Below are 23558 nucleotides of genomic sequence, written 5' to 3'. Positions count from 1 at the left end.
ATTTCCTCTTCTCCTTCAGGGATTGATTAGAGTTTGCACTTCCACTTATTGCAGCCTGCCCTTCCTGCCAGCCATTCCATTGATCAAATGCAAATAGCACGAGTATGCTTCTAAGTACAGTAACCCCCCCTTACACTCACACTCATAGGCACATTTGTTCCACCCTTTTGCACATTGACAAAGCCATACTAATAGATGCCACACTTACAACTTATTATCAAAAGTATGTGGACACCCCTTCTATTTGTTGAGTTCAGGTGCTTCAGTCATACCTTTTTTTGCTAACAGGTGTATAATAAAAAGCCTTTCTAGTTCTAGCATGACATTGCTCCTGTACACAAAGTGAGGTTAATAATGGACAATAATAAGACAATGGGTCTGTCTGAAAGGCTACTGATCTCTCTACATGGACAGTATTTTACTTCATTTGCTATGTGCACTCCTGAGAAGATAACTGTCTCAATTCTAGTAAAGTGCCTTAATTTTAAGCAATAATCTGTCTGAATAATGAGGGAGCATAAAATGCTTCCTTAGCAGTGAAGGCAATACCAGCATTTAGTGCGGCACAACCTTTCTCACAAAAAATTACAAATACAGTGGTTGAATGCAGAGCAACGAAGGTCTTTTCAAATGTAAATAAGATAAGATAAGACTTTATTGATCCCCTTAGGGAAATTTACTTGTTACAGCAGTATGAAGACAGGAAAAAACAGAAAGAAATACAAATAAGTGAAAATATCACAAACATAGTGTGTAGTTATTTACTCTAAAAAAATATCTAAAAAAATAATATATACATTCAGATATGCTAAATATATTACGTATTGCACTTATTGTTAATAAGTTACATATTGCACCTCTTATTTCACCATGAACATGAAGGAATAGGTATGAGTGACATTATTACATATTATTACTGTTGTAAGCCCTGATGGCTGCTGGAATGAAGGACCTGCGGTAGCGCTCCTTCTTACACATGGGGTGGAGTCTGGTACTGGAAGGAGCTTGTTAGGTCCCCTACAGACTCATGTAGTGGATGTGTGGTGATGTTCACAATGGATGACAGCTTGGCTATCATCCTCCTTTCTCCCACCTCCTCTACAGGTTCGAGAGGACAGTTCAGGACAGAGCTCGCTTTCTTGATCAGCTTGCTCAGTCTTTTTCTGTCTGTCTCCGAGATTGCACCACCCTAGCACACCACTCCATAGAAGATGGCTGATGCTACCACAGTGTCATAAAAGGATCTTAGCAGTGGTCGGCACACTCCAAAGGACCTCAGTCTCCTCAGTAGGTGGAGGCAAGTTACTGTGCGTTACTATTTTTGAGTCTCGGAGAGTGACGTCTGGCCTATGCGACAATTAAGTCACGGGCTGCGTCTGAAATCGCATACTTACAGAGTATGCACTAGATTGGAGGAAGTATGCACTACTCAGCCAGTAAAGAAGTACATACTTTCAGTACAGAAGTATGCAGTGTGCACACAACACTGCTACGTACTACACGTGGGGACGTGATGACGTAATATCACCATAGTTACAGACTCATTACAAACCCCACTCGCCAAAGTTTTGGATATTTATCGTCTTTTTGTTATTTATTTGTCTCTAAAAAAATTATTTTATTTATCTTACTTACACTTGTGAACAGAGGACTTAGTTTTCCGCGTCTTTCTTGTTTCTTATTACGCTTCAATCGCCTACGCAGCTGCTGAATGTAACTAATAAAGTAACTTGTAATCTAACTTAGTTACTTTTAAAATCAAGTAATTAATAAAGTAACTAAGTTACTTTTAAAATTAAGTAATCAATAAAGTAACTAAGTTACTTTTTAAAGGTAACTATGCCATCACTGGCTACAACAGCCTGGCTTCATAAACACAGTGTGTGTGCACTTGACTGGCTTGCCTGCTGTCCAGATCTGTCTTCTACTTATTACGTATAGTGCATCATAAAGAGAAAAATCAGACAACAGCAACTATAGACTGTTGAGAGGCTGAAGTCTTGTATCAAGCAAATACTGGCAAAAAAATTTCAATTATGATATACTCAGTTATGAGTCGGAAGTTAACTACAACACTTTTATGCAGATGGGTTTTATGCACAACAGCATACATTATTTATTTGGTGGTGTAGACTGTTCTCTAATGTCAATAAACTCGTGGCAAGACCTCCTGATTTATCGCAGTTAGGGTTGTGGTGAGTCTGACGCTATGCTTAAACAATGCAAATACTCCTATAAAGCTTTAGAGGAGAAGCTAAAGAAATACAGGATTAATAAGCATATACTTTATTTATTTACCTTCATATTAGAAAAGAACCTGCAGGTAAAGCATGTGTCTGTGTGTGTTTTGAGAAATTACGTTTGATTCACAGTTTCAGATCCATTTGTGTTATGACTTAATGACTCTTAATATTACAGCTTTTTCTTTGGAACAACTGAAGAAACCACTTTGGCTATAATGAGAGTTGAGTGATGTGACTCAGTAATACTGTTTGCCAGGAAGCATGATGTATCTTAAAAGGCATGTACAGCCTTCTGTAAAATTCCACTGTATGTCAAATGGAACATGTGATGTACATGTATTGAGCTACAAATAGTGGGAACCAAATGTACTGTATAACGCCACTAGTTTTTTTTTTTTTTTTAGCTTTTTTTCAAATTTAATACAATTGTCAATGCAAATCATGCAATCAGCATAACAATGAGTGAAAAGTTGAATCAGTGAATCGTAAAAAATAGTTTTGAATGAGTTTTGAAACTTGTTGCATAGTTGCAATGAAAATTATTTAACCTCCATTGTAAATTAGGTTTATCATCAAATTTGCAAATGTTCAGCTGTTTGCAATGAACCAATCAAACAAGAATTATTTAAATAGCTCCACATCTGATAATGAATGGTTATAAATTCAACACAAATTTCAATGACTACTGCAATCTCAGTATTATTTAACCACCTGAATAGAATCACTCATTAGTAGGGTCCTACTTAATTCATTGGACAATATGCTTAATTTTACAGACCTTGAAAAAAGGTCAAAATCGCAGATTATTACAAAAATCACAGACTGTTATTACGGATCACAGATTGTTAAAGAACAGTGCCACATTTCACAGCAGTCAATAAATTACACTTATAAATTGAAAGATTAAATGGAAGCTACAATACTCATCACAGCCTACCTTATAGTTGAATGTAAACATAGAACATTCAGCAATGGTGCAAGGCTTCATGTTCAAAAATTCTCGTCTGTGTTTAAACACACCCCCCTCTGCGTCTACAGAATTGGTTGGGAGTTTTCTAAACCCAGTTACCTAAGCAGTGTTTTTAGCTGCTTTAGACTTCAACATCTTGGACATTTGAACTAACTGATTGCTAACTGAATTGTGGTAGGATTGCCTAGCTAGGACCACCGTGCAGTGCCCTTAATGCGAATTAACCAGTAAACATAAGACATTTCAATGCTATGTGAATGAAAAATGTTAAATCACTAAAAACAAACCTTTAAAGTTTGAATTTCACAGCAAATTGCATGTTACGCGGGAAACCGCTCATTTCACAGTCCATGGCGCAATTTTCACGGCTGCGAAGGTAGGTAGGGCCTTACACATAGCACACATTTGCATATCACCTGTTGTCTAAAGCGTAGTTGATGCAAATAATCAGACACTTTGTTAGCTGCATCAGGATTGATTGAGATAAAACACATCAAATACTTGGACTGGCTGGGACGTTTGATTACAAGTTAGAAATATGACTAAATCATGAGAGTTGAATGTCATTAAATTTAAGAGAAAAGCTAATTGCATTTCATAGAAAATCTTTGGTGGACTTTGAAGAAGGTGATTGCAGTATGCAAATCCAAAAATATGAGTGAACTGGAGGCCACTTCCCATGAGAAATGGACTAAGATTTCTCAGTAATTCCTCAGTTGCTCTGGCTATGCATCACGTTTGCAGCAGGTCATAACAACAAAAAGGGTTGAATAATTCTAAGACTGCAGTAATCATTAAAAGTGGCAACTGTATGTGGTGTGTGTCATCTTTTGCTGTGACAGCATACACTCAAACTGGCAAGGACTTACCAAGTATTGTGCCAAATCTCATAATCCATGTTATTCCTGCATGATCCACAATATTCCAAAAAAGCATCTTGTAATGTTACTAAGTGCTTAGCTTTCTGTGTCTTCAACTACCTCCATAATCGCTCAGTAGGTGTTTGGGGTTAAATAAAAAAATCCCACCTGAACACACAGAGAAAGCTAGACATCAATTCTATGCTGAAATGTTGTAGAGCAGGAGTGCCCAATACGTTGATCGCGATCTACCAGTCGATCGCACAGTGCATGCTGGTAGATTGTGTCTCATTTAAACAGGTCAGCATGATTGACATGAAATGTGGCCATTATTTCTTTAATTTGCGGTTTGTTACCGTTGCTATGCCTCAGCTCAACATAAGCACTGCGAAACCTAGAAAGTTTTCATTCATCAGTAGCCAGTGTGTGTCATTTTTGCATTTTTCCTATTGTAACCTACACTGTTTGTGAAGACGAGTGCACAAACAAGCACAAAGAAAACAAAAACGGTTCGATTCGGGCAAGACCACTGCAAAGGCGGCTGTTTCGTTTATACGTGGAAGAAGCTGGCGGAGAAATTTTTAACTCTACACTCTGTCATTCATATGAAGTCAAGGGCCTCTGCTGGACAATTTTGGAACTTGCTGGCTGAGGAAAAATATCCAAACATGAGAAAATGTGCCACATATTTTACAGCATTTTTGGACCCACCTACTTGTGAATCAGCCTTTTCCCACATAAAATAATTAAGTCTAAATACCGGTCCACACTTACTGATGAACACTTGAAAGCCTGCTTGAGAATTGGTATCAGCAGCTGTAGTCCAGACTACATAAACCTGGCTGACACCATTCAGTGCAAATCTTTACAATAAGGTTAGTGTAATTTTTCAGTTGAAGCTCATTTAAAAAAGCTTTGCTTGCAAAGACTAAACCATTGGTGGATCATTCTTTTATGCTCAAGTCATGATACTCTCACTTGTTACTGATTCATCTGCTTATTTATCTTTAAAAATTATTCATCTGTATTAACATAATTGTCCAGTATTATTATATGTGTACTTACCCTGTTTAGAAATAAAACATGACAAATGTTTGTCTATATAAGACTGCTTTTGATAAAGTTTGTAATTAAAAAGAACAGGGGGTATTTTCCCAGTCTGATTAACTAAACAGCTGAGGAAACAGTAATGTTCAATTAAAAGTAAAGATAATGGACAGTAAGGCTGGAAGAGAAGCAAGGTGACTGCTGTGTGGTTATTGCCTTTGGCTGCACAGATTAAATTTGGTTCTCAGCTGGATTGCAGAAAATGGGTGGCTGGAACAAATCACTGAACAGGATGTGCTATATACATTAATGACTTCTTTCAGTAAAGACTTTTTCATGCTGACTACAGTGGAAATATGATTAAAGGTATCATGGGTAAATTCAGTTTTAAGTTAAACCTTATAGGTTCAACTCTTCATGAAACAATATCCTCTTAAATTCTGTATGGGTGTAAGCGATTCCCTGGTTGTGGTAGATTGTTGCTTAAGGGTTTTAGTGTGATCCCAAGCATTGTCTATACTGTGTAAGGTGGTTGCTAGGGTATTGCTTAGCAGTTGCTGTGGTGTTCCAGTCACTATAGTTTTTACAATAATGCTAAATGATTGCTATGATCTCTCTGGTGGTTGTTTGAATATTGCTGGATGACTGTCATTGTATTTTAGATAGTTGCTTAGATAGGGTTTTGCACGGTGGTTGCCAAAATGTTGTTGGTGGTTGTTAAGTTATGTATAGGTGGCTGCTAGAATGTTGTTACATGGTTTCCATAGCATGCCAGGAGGTTGCTATAGTATGATTTATACACAAGGTGGTATTGCTAGATTGTTTGTTTATTTTGCTATAGTGTAGTAGTTGCTATTGAGTTGCTAAGTGGTTGAAATGGTATCCTAGGTTTCTTGGGGGTTTGAAAACTTATCTTCCATGTTGGTGTGAAATTTATTCACCTCACAATGTTTGTTGTGTCAAATAAATGCTGGTTTCTTGTAGTTGGAATTAATTATTTAATTATATGAGGGTGTGATACCAGATGATTGGTACTCATGTTTAGGCTGTATTCAGTCTAATGTTTATGGGTGTGCTCTGGAACCACTGTGACCCTGACCTGGATAAGGCAGTTGACGATGATTAAACAATTAAAGATTAATAAATGAAATTAAAATAAAATGAATAATATTTCAGAATTCCTTAAAGACCATGACCAGAGGTGAGAATTAAACCCAGGTGTGCAGGTCCCTAGTACAGCATGGCAACCTCATTTCATGCTGCACCATAATTTTACATAAAATAATAATAATTATCATTTATTTACATGGTTTGTTTGTAGATCTAATAAGAATTAGACAGGGGATTAGACATGTTTGTGGTAAAGTTTGCTAATTAACTGGCAATCCTGATATCATCTGGAATAGTGTTTTAAAGTTTAGCGGTGTTATTAAAAAAATAAATTAAAATTGATCCTAGAGATTACCAGTCCTGCTTTGGCTGACTAAGGTGCTTGTAATTGGCTATACTGCTTTAGTAAGTTAACAAGATATGCAGTTGCTAACCCATTTAGGGCTTTAAAGGTCAATACAGAATATTGACCAGTAAGCCAGTGTAAACTAATTAAGACCGGGTTATATGATCTAATTTTATTTTCCTGGTAAAAACAATGAGCTGTGGAATCATTCTTCAGTAAGTAGATCTTGATGTGTCTCTCAGTCTGGGGTAAAGGTATTGCACTGGGCTTTTCTAACATTTTGGCATTGTTCGCCAAGTCTTTAGCATCACAGCACCTTGGAGCACTTTAAACAGCTCCAAGAAATGACAAGTGAATACATTGTTGTGTACCTTGTTATTTTTTTAAAAGGTTTTTTTTCCCATGTACTGTTTTCCTATCAGTCATACACCGACCAGGCATAACATTATGACCACCGACAGGTAAAGTGCATTGGAACTGGACCACGGAGCAATGGAAGAAGGTGGCCTGGTCTGATGAATCACGTTTTCTTTTACATTACATGGATGGCTGTGTGCGTGTGCATATGGCACCAGGATGCACTATGGGAAGAGGGCAAGCTGGCAGAGGCAGTGTGATGCATTGGGCAATGTTCTGCTGGGAAACACTGGGTCCTGCCGTCCATGTGGATGTTACTTTGACACGTACCACCTACCTAATAATTTTAGGTTATTGCAGACCATGTATACCCTTTCATGGAAATGCTATTCCCTGATGGCTGTGGCCTCTTTCAGCAGGATAATGCGCCCTGCCACAAAGCAAAAATACTTCAGGAATGGTTTGAGGAGCACAACAATGTTTGAGGTGTTGACTTGGTCTCCAAATTCCCCAGATCTCAATCCAATCGAGCATCTGTGGGATGTGCTGAACAAATAAGTCAGATCCATGGAGGCCCCACCTCACAACTTAGGATCTGTTGAAGGATCTGCTGCTAACATCTTGGTTCCAGATACCACAGCACACCTTCAGGGGTCCATGCCTCGATAGGTCAGGGCTGTTTTGGCAAAAGGGGGACCAACAAAATTTTAGGAAGGTGGTCGAAATGTTATGCCTCATCAGTGTATGTATACAATTGTAAATTTTCAAAACAGACTGAAATATATAATAAATAATAAATGTGTTGTTTGAAGGGTAGTCATACATCAAATTATAATTGCACTGAGTCTACACAAGTGTTAAACGCAGACCTTGAATCTTAGAAAGTATCCTGTGTTTTTAGAACGTTTTTAAAATATTCATGTGTTCAATTTAAAAGCAAAAATAACAATTACTGATAGAAAAAAATTACAATACATTTACAAAACAATGTTTGCCCTTGCTTATAGTTCAGTTACATAAAGCCTGTTTTTATTTGTATACACATTCTTGGTTGGCTGGCCTCTAAATTGTCCACCATCAGCAGAGCAAATGGTTGCTGAGAGTCTGTAATTAGTGCTTCTCTTGGAAAATTGAACCCATGCTCTTAATTTCCAAGGTAATGGACACTGGGCTAAAAGAGACTAGCACAGCTATTGTATGCAGGTTAATTTGCATTTAATTGAATGGAATTAATAAAATGAGGTAGGCTGCAGTGAACATGTGCTCCTTAATATCCCTATATGTCAGATTCTAAAGCACTTAATAATATTAGGTGACCGTGTGCACTGCTCTCTACCCAGAAATTGATTGTGTTCTTACCAGTAAAAATGTTGGGAACTGGTTATTTTACTAATTATACAGATATATGCTGCACTTACTTTACAAGGAATGTGTTAGTGTCCTGCCTTACAGCAAGACCCATGTGTTAAAACATGGACCAATGGACTAATTTAGGGGGGTGAATATTTGTTCAATGTAATCACACAAAAGGACCCAGTACCAATATTAAGACCTCTACTTTGGGGACAGTGGTAGCCTAGTGGGTACAGCTTTGGGCTATCAATTGAAAGATTGTCTATGCTGCCACAGTTGGGTTCTTGAGCAAGGTCCTTAACCCTGTCCACTTCAAAGGTGCAATACAATGGCTGACCCTGCAGTCTGACCCCAGCTTCCAAACAAGCTGGAATATGCGGAAAAAGGAATGTCATTGTACTGTCCACGTGTACCTGTATATATGATAAATAAAGGTATTCTTTTTGTAATGAGGATGGTTTTGTAATGTGATGGCAGCTGTTCAAGAGCTACACAATGTTAGGTGTCATGTCCCTCTGCAGGGCCTATTTTGGCCAATTGACAATCACCGTTGCCATATTTGCAATAATGCGCTCTGGGTGGAAGTTTCCCTATAAATCACAGCTACTCCTTTTGAAGCTGTGATGCTGGAATGCTCTGTCCAAGCAGATTGCCCAATGGCGGTGCAACATTTCATTTTCCCACAGCAGAACCACCCATAAAACCACTTCATGCATGAGAGGCACCAGTGGTAGGGTGGGTTTCTGTTATTTTATAGCTGAGCTGGCATGTTCTTGTAGGTCCCTGTCTGTTCTATTTCCTAGGGTTGTCACAATCCACTCTCCCATGTCCCAGAAACCAAAAGATTGCTGACATCCCACATCAGCGGAAAACCAGACCGGCTCGAGCATTACAGCTTTAGAGAAAAGCAAGTGTGCAAACAAAGGAGCTGGCACGAATGAAAGAGAGAAGCCACAATATATAGAGGAACTTCCACCCAGAGCGCATCAATACTCATTAGGCACAGGTGATTGACAATCAAGAGAGATCGACAGAGCCTCCATAGGCAGCACAAGGGGACACAAGGCATCTTTTGGCCAAAATAAGCCACACAGAAGAACACGACTCCTAACCTGGAGCAGCTACTTAATGCCTGCCACCATGTTACAGGTTTAGCTGTACAGTACATACACGCTATGAGTAAGACACTGAAACTTGTATATCAAGTTTACATACAGTTGTAACAGTTATATAGCTCATGGCAGTTCTGGAAATTGACTTTTGTACTCACTTTTTCTGTAGCTTAAACATTCAGTACTCTTGCAACACTTTCACAAATTTATTGTGAGTTTTCTAAAAACATGACCAAATCTGTTTGGTGAAAACACAAATACCTTAAATACATGTCACTGTTTCATAGCTATCAACAATTTTCTGGCACAACAATGTTAAATATTTGATCACAGAATTGGTTAGTTTTCTGACACAGACTTTGGACTTATGGTGAGTCCAAATATTTTGGTAGAATTAAGGTCAGAACTTTCAAAAGCTTAATTCAAGCGTATTTCAGCCAGTACAACATTTTAAGGTTCTCTACTTGTTTTTAATCTGTCTACATTCTGCAGCCCACCAGTTCAACTGGCAGCAAAACAACTTAAAGTGGAAAATGGCCTCTGGTAATCTAAGGATGACTATTTACCATAATGTAAGAATTGTATGTGGGAGTCATTACTAAATTACAAATTGCTAAATAGTTAATACAAAATATATTCCAAAAGTCAAAAAAATTGTAAATAAATATTGATAGACAAATATTGATGAAATAATACTATTTCCTTAGCAGGGTTGCATTGAGTCCAGCACAACCCAAAAGCACTTGGCAAAAGGCAGGAAAACACCCTGGACAGCATTCCACTCAATTACAAAGAACTGTATTTAACTGGGCTATGTCTTTTCTTTATATGTTTTCAGCGGTTTAACTTTGTCTCACTACCTACTGAATTTTTGGAAATTGAAGTGAAAGACAAGTTTGTCAAGAGCAGACCCATCATCAAACGCTTTTTGGGCAAGCTGTCCGTGCCTGTTCAGCGGCTGCTGGAAAAGCATGCAATTGGGTAGGTGCAGTACAGAGCATCTCACAGTGGAGTCAAGGGACATGTCCATAAATAACTGCAGGCTTCACTTAATTAACTTTTTCAGCAGAACCTTTCAACACAGTGCTTAAACCTTGTTTATGGAATGTAGAAGACTCATGGACATTTCATTTTACAGTATTACATTTTTATTATTACAAAACATTGTCTTTTGTATGAATTTATGTTTTTTTTTTAATACCAGGAATATTAATCATGGTGTTTGTTTATTGTTTGTGTGTTCATGTACCTGACTGTGGGTTTGTTTCATTAAACAGTGATCGTGTGGTTAGCTATGCTCTTGGTCGTAGGCTGCCAACGGATCATGTCAGTGGCCAGTTACAGTTTCGATTTGAGTTAACATCGTCAATTCATCCAGGTAAGCAGTATGGTACAGGTCATGTGGTATGAATATGATTGGATGATAAGTGCCTCGTGTCTTTTTTGTCGGTAGTAAAACCTAGTCAGCTGATGAACCTCAGTAAATTAGCTTGACACTGACAAACTGAGACACAAGTAGGAGTTTAGCTCAGTGGACAGTGTCACTCATGTCCCAGCAGCTTCTTATTTATGGTAAATGTATTTGCTTTGTTTGTTTGTGGTTATTATCACTGACTATGAAGTGAAATTTAATTAATAATAACAATAATTATCTGAGTTAATTTATATATTGATATATTGACACCACTTAAGAAACTTAAAAAACTCAGGGCTTAGGACAGTGTAGGCTAAATGGTTGATATACTTGACCGTTGAGCAGAAGGTTAGTGGTTTAAACCTCATTACCAGGTTGGCACTGTTGGGCCAATAAGCAAGGCCTCAGTTGCACATACTACAGCTAACTAGCTGGCAAACTGCTAATAAACAAGCTTGTATTGATCATAGTATTAAGATGCAAAGTTTTAAGAATTAAGAAGCTCTATTTTTATTTGTTAGAAACAACTGACAACTACAATTTGTCTCAGAAACTGGGTCTAAGTTTATTTTCTTAATGAAATGATAATCCATGGCTCCTTCTGACTGATAACAAATTTGCTGTGTCTTTCTAGCAGATGATGAGGACTTGGTTGTTTGTGCTGAGAGCAGCGTGACTCCTGACGAGGAATATGTGGAAGGCCAAAACATTGTCTCAGAACCCCCTGTAGAGTTAGCAGAAAATGCTGATGTAAATGAGCTCCATGAGGACATCCCTTTAGATATAGATGCACAGAATTCTGTGCCCGTAATGTCTTCCACAACGGCAGGTAGTCTTCACTCTGCTGATGGTATATCTGGCATGAAGAAATTGGATGATGCTGAAATTGCACAGGAGCTCCCAGTAGAAGCAGGGGGCCAAGAACAAGCGGATTCGTCATGCAGGACTCAGCTTGCTGAAAATCAAGAGCAGAGTCCCTGTGACTCAGCTGGAGAGCAGGAACAGGTGCATCCAAATGAAAATATAGAGGTTGTGGGAAATGGTGAGGAAGCTTGTGTGGAGGGACCTAGAGATACGAGGGATGTGGAGGTAAATGAAGAGGGGATAGGGACAGAAACAGAGCCAGATGAACCCACAGAGTTGGAAGGGGCTACAGGCTCAGAGCCGACTGTAGTGAGACAGGAAGGACAGGTCGAAAACCCAGAGGCCTGTTCTCCAAGAACGAGATGTATGCTTAAGCGTAAGGCAATGAAGCGCCGGCCATGTTCACTTCCCGTATCGGAACTTGAAACAGTCATAGCCTCATCGTGCAAAGAACCTGAGACGCCACGCTCACACTACATACGTATTCACCACCTCCTGCACAGCTTGCCTTCTGCCCAGAATCGCTCAACCAGTCAGGACGATGAGGGGGCAACTGACCCACAACCTTATGAGGATGTCAGTCTTAAACCTGTAGAGAGCAAAAGTGAAGAGGTTGAGGACAACGAAGAAGCAGCGAGCGAGGCACGGTCTCCATCGATAGTGCCAGAATGTGTTAGACCATGCTGTCGAAGAACTCTGCCCCGGAGTCTCTCTATCGAACGTCTGTCTGAGCTCAACCAGCTTCTGGAGGGGCATAGCCACACACGCTTTGAGAGCGAAGATGGGGAACCGGAGAGTGTAACAGGGGGCCAAAGGCGTCCCAGGGAGAGCGAATGTGAGTTCTGCGATACTTCTTGCTACAGCACGTCATGCTACAGTACATCATGTTACAGCACCTCCTGCTACAGCAACTCAGGTCATGACGGGCATAACCATTTCTGTAGCCACACAAGACTCTCATCTGTCGACAGTACCCGTCTGTCTGAGAGCACAGTCTTCTCCTCTCAGGAAGAGGAGGAGGAAAACAGTGCTTTCGAGGACTCAGGACAGAGCCCAGAGGCAAGGGACCAGGGAGATGGCACAGCCCAGTGGATGGAGGAGCAGAGTGAGGGTAACCCGGACTCACCAGTAGCAGGACCCAGTGTCGACTCACCAAGTAAGAAACTGATGCTTTGTATAAAGTAGGTATACACTAATTATTAAAGCTTTGAGCTTTAGGGATGGGATACGTGAGTTGCGGTTGAAACTGGGAGTCATTTGATTGTCGGCCAGTTACATTGAGATGCATAAATTATTACCTTTTGTTGATGGTAATAGCTACCAGCCTGTGTGTTAACAATCTGCATAAACATTGTCTTATTTACATATCGATAACCATAGTTTCACCACTTCTGCATTCTTGGTAAAGTTGAGTTTGCTGAGGTATTTACATATACAGTATATACTCCACTGAAAACTCCACTTTGTGCTGTTCTATGCTATGCTAGGCTAACTTCCATATTCTGCTGTTAGGCTATGCTGTCTACATAAACTAGATATACACCGATCAGCCATAACATTAAAACCACCTTATTTCTACACTCACTGTCCATTTTCTCAGCTCCACTTACCATATAGAAGCACTTTGTAGTTCTACAATTACTGACTGTAGTCCATCTATTTCTCTACATACCTTCTTAACCTGCTTTTACCCTGTTCTTCAATGGTCAGGACCCCCACAGAGTAGGTATTATTTAGGTGGTGGATCAATCTCAGCACTGCAGTGACAATGACATGGTGATGGTGTGTTAGTGTGTGTTGTTCTGGTATGAGTGGATCAGACACAGCAGCGCTGCTGGAGTTTTTAAACACCTCACTGTCACTGCTGGACATCTACAAGGTGGACCAACTAGGCAGGAGTGGACAGTGAGTTGACACGGTATTTAAAAACTCCAGCAGCGCTGCTGTGTCTTAGCCACTCATACCAGGACAACACACACTAACACACCACCACCATGTCAGTGTCACTGCAGTGCTGAGCATGATCCACCACCTTAATGATACCTGCTCTGTGTTGGTCATGTGGGGGTCTTGACCATTGAAGAACAGGGTAAAGGCAGGTTAAGAAGGTATGTAGAGAAATAGATGGACTACAGTGCTTCTATATGGTAAGTGGAGCTGATAAAATGGACAGTGTGTGTAGAAACCAGGAGGTGGTTTTAATGTTATGGCTGATCAGTGTATTTGCTATGTTCATCTAAATATTTATTCAAAATTACAGCTCACATTTTACATACAGTATATTTTGAGTTTTATTTCATTCATGTGTAGTAAACCTTCATCTGATTTCCAACATTTTTCTAGGCACTAGCCAGTTGCTATGCTGTCACCATCCAGTCAGTCAACTCCCTGTCATGCAAGCCAACCCCAACCATTACCCACTTGTTGATGAACCATTGCCACCAAGTAAGCTTTCCTCTGCCATAACGTCCCCTTTCTCCTCTCCTTTCCTACTACATATGAGAGTGTGTATGAGTGTGTGTGTATATATGTATATATTACAAACCAACAATAAAAATATATATACAAATATACATACAGTGTATCACAAAAGTGAGTACACCCCTCACATTTCTGCAAATATTTCATTATATCTTTTCATGGGACAACACTATAGACATGAAACTTGGATATAATTTAGAGTAGTCAGTGTACAGCTTGTATAGCAGTGTAGATTTACTGTCTTCTGAAAATAACTCAACACACAGCCATTAATGTCTAAATAGCTGGCAACATAAGTGAGTACACCCCACAGTGAACATGTCCAAATTGTGCCCAAATGTGTCGTTGTCCCTCCCTGGTGTCATGTGTCAAGGTCCCAGGTGTAAATGGGGAGCAGGGCTGTTAAATTTGGTGTTTTGGGTACAATTCTCTCATACTGGCCACTGGATATTCAACATGGCACCTCATGGCAAAGAACTCTCTGAGGATGTGAGAAATAGAATTGTTGCTCTCCACAAAGATGGCCTGGGCTATAAGTAGATTGCTAACACCCTGAAACTGAGCTACTGCATGGTGGCCAAGGTCATACAGCGGTTTTCCAGGACAGGTTCCACTCGGAACAGGCTTCGCCAGGGTCGACCAAAGAAGTTGAGTCCACGTGTTCGGCATCATATCCAGAGGTTGGCTTTAAAAAATAGACACATGAGTGCTGCCAGCATTGCTGCAGAGGTTGAAGACGTGGGAGGTCAGCCTGTCAGTGCTCAGACCATACGCCGCACACTGCATCAACTCGGTCTGCATGGTCGTCATCCCAGAAGGAAGCTGACGCACAAGAAAGCCCGCAAACAGTTTGCTGAAGACAAGCAGTCCAAGAACATGGATTACTGGAATGCCCTGTGGTCTGACGAGACCAAGATAAACTTGTTTGGCTCAGATGGTGTCCAGCATGTGTGGCGGCGCCCTGGTGAGAAGTATCAAGACAACTGTATCTTGCCTACAGTCAGGCATGGTGGTGGTAGCATCATGGTCTTGGGCTGCATGAGTGTTGCTGGCACTGGGGAGCTGCAGTTCATTGAGGGAAACATGAATTCCAACATGTACTGTGACATTCTGAAACAGAGCATGATCCCCTCCCTTCGAAAACTGGGCCTCATGGCAGTTTTCCAACAGGATAACGACCCCAAACACAACCTCCAAGATGACAACTGCCTTGCTGAGGAAGCTGAAGGTAAAGGTGATGGACTAAACCTAATTGAGCACCTGTGGCGCATCCTCAAGTGGAAGGTGGAGGAGTTCAAGGTGTCTAACATCCACCAGCTCAGTGATGTCATCATGGAGGAGTGGAAGAGGATTCCAGTAGCAACCTGTGCAGCTCTGGTGAATTCCATGCCCAGGAGGGTTAAGGCAGTGCTGGATAATAATGGTGGTCACACAAAATATTGACACTTTGGGCACAATTTGGACATGTTCACTGTGGGGTGTACTCACTTATGTTGCCAGCCATTTAGACATTAATGGCTGTGTGTTGAGTTATATTCAGAAGACAGTAAATCTACACTGCTATACAAGTTGTATACTGACTACTCTAAGTTATATCCAAGTTTCATGTCTATAGTGTTGTCCCATGAAAAGATATAATAAAATATTTGCAGAAATGTGAGGGGTGTACTCACTTTTGTGATACACTGTATATACCTATATGTATAGTGTGTGTGTGTGTGAGAGAGAGAGAGAGAGAGAGATAGAGATCTGTATTCTGGTGCATTATCCAAGAATACAAATCTCTGATGACCTGAGTGATCCATGTATTGCATTTATTTAACCAGCTCAATACCCTTTCTCATTCACCTGCTTAACTACATCATTTTATCCTATAGAGATTTAAAGCATTTAATTCTGTAGCACATCTGTTGTTTTTGATGTGGTAGCATATTAAGGCATATCATATCTTATTTTTTTATTTTTTTATTTATAACACTAGTCAAGGTGCAAGGACATAGCATACATCAGTATAATTAAATAATAGCTGTAATTGTATTAGAACATATTGTAAATATGAAAAACAGGAACAGGAAAGGACCTCTTGATATGAAGTTCTATATAATTAATTTTTTATACACCGCCTGGCCAAAAAAAAGGTCACCACCTGGATTTACCTAAGCAAATAGGTAAGAGCCTCCCACTGGATAATTACTGCATGGGTGATTATGTTTCAGCTGGCACCAAGTTATTTAACCCTAACTGATGCAGTGAGTAGCTTCTCATTTGTTAAACAACCATGTCGAAAGACACATCCTGTGGTCGTGGAAAAGATGTTAATCTGTTTCAGAAAAGTCAAATTATTGGCATGCATCAAGCAGAGAAAACATCTAAGGAGATTGCTGAAACTACTAAAATCGGGTTAAGAACTGTCCAACGCATTATTAAAAAGTGGAAGGACAGTGGGGAAACATCATCTTCGAGAAAGGAATGTGGTCGGAAAAAAATCTTGAATGATCGTGATTGGCGATCACTTAAACGTTTGGTGAAATCAAATGGTAGAAAAACTCCAGTAGAACTCAGGAATATGTTTAACAGTGACAGTAAGAGCATTTCCACACGTACAATACGAAGGGAACTCAAGGGATTGGGACTAAACAGCTGTGTAGCCTTAAGAAAACCACTTGTCAGTGAGGCTAACCGGCAAAAACGGCTTCAATTTGCTAGGGAGCCTAAAGATTGGACTCTGGAGCAATGGAAGAAGGTCATGTGGTCTGATGAGTCCAGAGTTACCCTGTTCCAGAGTGATGGGCACATCAGGGTAAGAAAAGAGGCGGCTGAAGTGATGCACCCATCATGCCTAGTGCCTACCGTACAAGCCTGTGGGGGCAGTGCTATGATCTGGGGTTGCTGCAGTTGGTCAGGTCTAGGTTCAGCAACGTTATGTGCCCAAAAAATGAGGTCAGCTGACTACCTGAATATACTGAACGACCAGGTTATTCCATCAATGGATTTTTTCTTCCCTGATGGCACGGGCATATTCCAAGATGACAATGCCAGGATTCATTTTCACACATGGATTGGCCACCACAGAGTCCAGACCTGAACCCCATTGAGAATCTTTGGGATGTGCTGGAGAAGACTTTGCGCAGTGGTCCAAATCTCCCATCATCAATACAAGATCTTGGGGAAAAATGTATGCAACTCTGGACAGAAATAAATGTTGTGACATTGCAGAAGCTTGTGGAAACGATGCCACAGCGAATGCGTGCCGTAATCAAAGCTAAAGGCGGTCCAACGAAATACTTTTTTTTGCCAGGCAGTGTATTAGAACGCTTTATAAATATGAAAAACATGAACAGGAAAGGACCTCTAGAGATAAAGTTCTATATAATTGATTCTATATAATTAATCTGAGTGTTGGGTGTGCCTGAACCACCTGAATTCAATAAGAGAGGTTTTAAATGATTGTGGAATAGTTTAGGTCTCTTAGGGGTAACATCCATCCAAGGTTGCTGCAGAATGTTTGTCAGTGATTGCCAGATGGGGATTCACCCCCTTGCTGCTACAATACCTCACGGTTTGGTTGATGTGCAGGAGCTTTGGAGAAATATGGTGGAAAGTAGTGAGATCCTTTGTAAATGCTGAGACTGCTGAGAGTAAATGCTTTAAGTATTTGCCATGTCTTTAACCTTATAGTCTGTGGCCCTTTCTTGTGCATTAAGGGCGTCCATGTCTTGCTTGTTAAAAACTAATTTGTATCAATCATTTTGTATCAATCACACTCAGTTCTATTTCATAACACGTTATGATGAATCTGGATAAACTCGCACACATGCACAAATGTACAAACTTAGGTAAACTGGAAAAATAACAGTCCCTTTAAAATAAAAACAATGCTATTGTATTGCATGTATGTGGCCCGGGGGCCATACAATGCCCAGGTGTGGCATAAGGCATAGTTTACATTTAGCCTTGTTTATTTTTAGCAATTATTCTTGTTTTATCTGTTTTTCTCAGCAATTAATTTAACCTTTAGCAAATGTTAGCATTAAAGCATCTTAGTTTTTAAAACAGCACATAATAGTGTCACTAGCTTTTGCAATTAGCTACTTTGTCACGTTTAGTCTGGCTCCACCCAAGAACCTTGGACAAAAGGCACAGAAACACCCTGGACAGTGCAATCTCCATAGCCGAGCATATCATTCACACCATGGGGTAATAGTAATAATTTAGTGTTTGGGGAGTCAGGAACCTACACGGACATGACATTGTCATCACAGACAATAACCAGAAAAAAGATCAAACCCAAGATCTCAGAAACCTTGTTGCTGTGCTGCATTTCCTCTGCCCACTGCAGCACTGTGCCACAGTGTGCCACTTTTTACTAAATTTTAATCTCTAGAAATGCTTTAAAATTCTGAAATGCTCTGATTTTGCTAAACTAGCTTCTGTGTTTCAGCACTGGCAGTAAAAATCTGCTGTGAACAGTGCTGAGCTTTGGATTTTCCTGGAAACGGAGCACTTTCAGTGTGCTAAAAATAGCCTCGATAGGCTTCTCCTCAGGGAGATTCAGGAGGATCACAACACTGTGCTACAGTAACCTTTCTTCTTATCATGGATTAAAAACAAAGAAAGCACTAATGTCTACACTTTAGCTTTTACAGTGCTATTTAAAAATATTTTAAATGGTTTCAATGTGGATGACTTCAGATTGATTCATTTTAATTACATACACTGTATGATATAAAGAAGGTGGGCAACCTTTCTAATTATTAAGATTTAGTATTATTTATTCATTAGGATTTTAATGTCATGTTTTACACACTTTGGTTACATTCATGACCGGACAGGTAGTTACTGATTACACAAGATTTATCAGTTCAAGTCTTTAATGTCAAAAACAAACATGGATAATTTTAGCTACTGGAGGAAACCCACTCAGACACAGGGAGAACATGCAAACTCCAAACAGAAAGGACCCAGGACCTTCTTGTTGTGGGGCGACAGTGCTACCCACTGAGCCACCATGCCCCCCCCCCCCCCCCCCCAGTTATTAAGAAAACATGTTTTAGCTACACCTATTGCTAACACAATTGAATAAAATACAAGCTCTATTTCTGAAAAAGAGTAAAACGTTTATAAAACATTTAAGTAACAACATGAGCCAATTTCATAATTTAAGCCCATTGTTTTAAAATAAGATGTCCAACAAGCCAATGGTCAGAAGTCCATGTACTTTTGGACATATAGAGTAAGTTCTGGGGAAAGATTAGACACCAGTCAGAGGACAACTGTTCCACTGTTACAGTCTGGGGCAGCACGGAGGCTTAGTGGGTAGCGTGTGTCTGCCCTGCGATGGACTGGCGCCCTGTCCAGAGTGTTACTGTGTGCCTTGCGCCCATTGAAAAGCTGGGATAGGCTCCAGCTGAGGTCTCGTAGCAAGCAAAATTGCAACAATTAGTGTCCCCAGTTTCCAAACCATTAAAAAGTCTCATTAATGGAAAAGCTGATGGAACACGAGGTTAAACATGTCTTTGTCTTTTTGAGTGTGTTGCTGGCATCAAAATCTGAATGTGTTTATATTTACAAAACACAGTGAAGTTTATTCATTGTGTTTCACCACCATAAAGTGAAAACATTGGAAATCTTCTTTTCTACTTTTGTCTGTTAAATGAAGATTTAGGAGAGTTAATCACTTAAGCAATAGAACACGAGAGGGAGTGTGTTATCGCCAATAACATCACGGCTGTGATTTGGTCGCAGGCATGAGCCGAAGGCGAGTGCCGTAGATCATCACAGCCGTGATGTTATTTGCGATTACACACGACCTCAAGTGTACTATTGCTTTTATACAACAGTTTTTACAAAATAAAGAAAGAAAATGAATTAAAGAAGCCCTGAATTTCATAATAAATATGCTTTAATATTGACAATAACTTCCGCCAAAAAGTAGTTCCACAACGAATATAAAGTTTAACACTACAAAGCAGACATCCCAAGTTGCAAAAACTCATTTCAGGGAGGTAAGAACAACAAGAAGAAAAAGTCAAGAACCTCTGAAGGGAAAAAAGAAATAAAAAACCTCTCACACACACCAAAGGATATGGGTGAGAACAGAACTTTTAGGAGCTGTTAACTGGGCTATTAAGCTAACTGTTCGCGTTACAAACACATTAATGTTCCCTACATAGTGCACTAGATTGTGTATCAGATCATGGATTTATGTTCCCTACATAGTGCACTAGATAGTGAATTAGACAATTGATTTATGTTCCCTACACAGTGCGCTAGATTGTATATCACATAACGGATCTAAAACGCAATCAGGAAAAAAGTGTGTCGCCTGCGTGCGCGTTTGTGTGCATGAAGCTTGTCGTTAATGGCAACGTGTCAGCGGAGTAATACAGTTGTGGTGTGTGAAAAGACCGTGCTGTTATCACGAATATCAGCACGGTTAGAACGCTTCTCAACCAATCGGATTGTAAGGTTGGAACTAACTGTTGTATAAAACAAATTATATATTCTTTTTTTATTGCATTTTACAAAATGTCCAAACTGTTCTGGAAATAGGAAATATCAATCATACATTTGAAAAACAATAGGGCTCTGTTTGTCCTGTAGCATGATAAATGTGTTTAGAGGACATAAAGCTGCCTTCCTGTAATAGACTCTTACATGGACTCATAATTTCATTCTATTTTGCCTTGTCATATCTTTACTACATCAGCAAAATAATCCCAAACCCCAGTAAATGCTGACTTGTTTCCCCAAGCACACTGAATTGCAGGGTTATGGGTTTTTAAGTCTCTATTTGCTTGTTTTCGAGATATTTCATGACAATGCATTGAGGCTGAATTTCAATGTAGGGCTCAGATCTCTCAATAAGCGCTCTCTCCCCTTAACACTAGCTTTTTCTATACTGTAGATTAGAGGTAGACAGGGGGAGGGGTAGAGGGGCACAAAGTGGCACAACAGATCGGCTAGTTACATACCAGATTTGTGGACTCCAGATTGGATTCTTAATTATAAATGCTCTCCAGTCTCTTGGAAAATGGCATGTTGTTTCCATGTAAAAAAAAAAGGTTTCACCTGGATATTGTGGTTTCCCTGCACCTCCAAAATTATGCCAGTATGTGTACATTGGCTACTCAGAATGGTCCCTACGAGTAAGCGTATGTTGCAGCCTTGTGCCTGGTATTTCTGGGTTAGATTCTGAACCCATCATGCCCCTGATCTGGATAAAATGGGTAACACAAGCAATGCATCTTACTCTTCCTGTGGTTTACAAGATGTAACATAAAGCCTCCAAAAGGGGGCGTATACGTTTATTTAATTATTATTATTTTTCTTTGAGACCCATTTTTACGGCTGGGTCGGGACCCAGGGCAGACATCCCAAGTTGCATTTCAGGATATGGGTGATAACAGAACTTTTAGGAGCTGCTAACTGAGCTACTTAGCTAACTGTTCACGTCACAAACACATTAATGTGTACTACATAGTGCACTAGATAGTGTGAAAGATAATAGATTTATGTTCCTTACTTAGTGCACTAGATAGTGTACTAGATAATAGACTTATGTTTCTTACATAATGCTTTAGGTAGCGTATTATTTAACGGATTTAGGTTCCCTACATAGTCCACTAAATTGTATATCAGGTAACGGATTTATGTTCCCTACATAGTGCACTAGATAGTATTTTAGATATGAATTTATGTTCCCTACGTAGTGTACTAGATAGTGAATTAAACAATTGGTTTATGTTCCCTACACAGTGCACTAGATTGTATATCAGATCACGGATTTATGTTCCCTACATAGTGCACTAGATAGTGTATTAGATAACGCATTCATGTTCACTACACAGTGCACTAGAAAGTATAACTAGATGATGATTTGTGTTACTTATAGTGCACTAGATAGTGTATTAAACAATTAAATATGTAGATAGATAGATAGATAGATAGATAGATAGATAGATAGATAGATAGATAGATAGATAGATAGATAGATAGATAGATAGATACTTTATTTATCCCGAAGGAAATTATTGGAAAAAAACTATTCCCTACATAGTGCACTACAGTAGATTGTATATTTGATCATAGATTTACAGGGGTTGGACAAAATAACTGAAACACCTGTCATTTTAGTGTGGGAGGTTTCATGGCTAAATTGGACCAGTCTGGTGGCCAATCTTCATTAATTGCACATTGCACCAGTAAGAGCAGAGTGTGAAGGTTCAATTAGCAGGGTAAGAGCACAGTTTTGCTCAAAATATTGCAATGCACACAACATTATGGGTGACATACCAGAGTTCAAAAGAGGACAAATTGTTGGTGCACGTCTTGCTGGCGCATCTGTGACCAAGACAGCAAGTCTTTGTGATGTATCAAGAGCCACGGTATCCAGGGTAATGTCAGCATACCACCAAGAAGGACAAACCACATCCAACAGGATTAACTGTGGACGCAAGAGGAAGCTGTCTGAAAGGGATGTTCGGGTGCTAACCCGGATTGTATCCAAAAAACATAAAACCACGGCTGCCCAAATCACGGCAGAATTAAATGTGCACCTCAACTCTCCTGTTTCCACCAGAACTGTCCGTCGGGAGCTCCACAGGGTCGATATACACGGCCGGGCTGCTATAGCCAAACCTTTGGTCACTCGTGCCAATGCCAAACGTCGGTTTCAATGGTGCAAGGAGCGCAAATCTTGGGCTGTGGACAATGTGAAACATGTATTGTTCTCTGATGAGTCCACCTTTACTGTTTTCCCCACATCCGGGAGAGTTACGGTGTGAAGAAGCCCCAAAGAAGCGTACCACCCAGACTGTTGCATGCCCAGAGTGAAGCATGGGGGTGGATCAGTGATGGTTTGGGCTGCCATATCATGGCATTCCCTTGGCCCAATACTTGTGCTAGATGGGCGCGTCACTGCCAAGGACTACCGAACCATTCTGGAGGACCATGTGCATCCAATGGCGGTGCCGTGTATCAGGATGACAATGCACCAATACACACAGCAAGACTGGTGAAAGATTGGTTTGATGAACATGAAAGTGAAGTTGAACATCTCCCATGGCCTGCACAGTCACCAGATCTAAATATTATTGAGCCACTTTGGGGTGTTTTGGAGAAGCGAGTCAGGAAACGTTTTCCTCCACCAGCATCACGTAGTGACCTGGCCACTATCCTGCAAGAAGAATGGCTTAAAATCCCTCTGACCACTGTGCAGGACTTGTATATGTCATTTCCAAGACGAATTGACGCTGTATTGGCCGCAAAAGGAGGCCCTACACCATACTAATAAATTATTGTGGTCTAAAACCAGGTGTTTTAGTTATTTTGTCCAACCCCTGTATGTTCCCTACATAGTGCACTAAACAGTATATTAGACACTTGATTTATGTTCCCTA

The 23558-nt window shown here is 40.0% G+C and overlaps 1 protein-coding gene across 1 annotated transcript in view; it reads left to right on the top strand.

Moving 5' to 3' along the window:
- LOC134310460 (E3 ubiquitin-protein ligase HECW1) overlaps nucleotides 1-23558 on the top strand; it is a 77846-nt gene that overhangs the window by 26757 nt on the left and 27531 nt on the right. Inside the window, exons 7-10 of the mRNA XM_062992052.1 lie at nucleotides 10237-10379; nucleotides 10676-10776; nucleotides 11450-12832; nucleotides 14020-14121. Of these exons, the coding sequence (XP_062848122.1) occupies nucleotides 10237-10379; nucleotides 10676-10776; nucleotides 11450-12832; nucleotides 14020-14121 (1729 nt within the window). The remainder of the gene's footprint in view (nucleotides 1-10236; nucleotides 10380-10675; nucleotides 10777-11449; nucleotides 12833-14019; nucleotides 14122-23558) is intronic.

This window comes from Trichomycterus rosablanca, chromosome 3 (assembly GCF_030014385.1).
Source record: "Trichomycterus rosablanca isolate fTriRos1 chromosome 3, fTriRos1.hap1, whole genome shotgun sequence".
Taxonomy (NCBI): Eukaryota; Metazoa; Chordata; class Actinopteri; order Siluriformes; family Trichomycteridae; genus Trichomycterus; species Trichomycterus rosablanca.
Note: the sequence above shows the minus strand (reverse complement) of the source record. Positions and strands in the feature narration are given on the sequence as shown.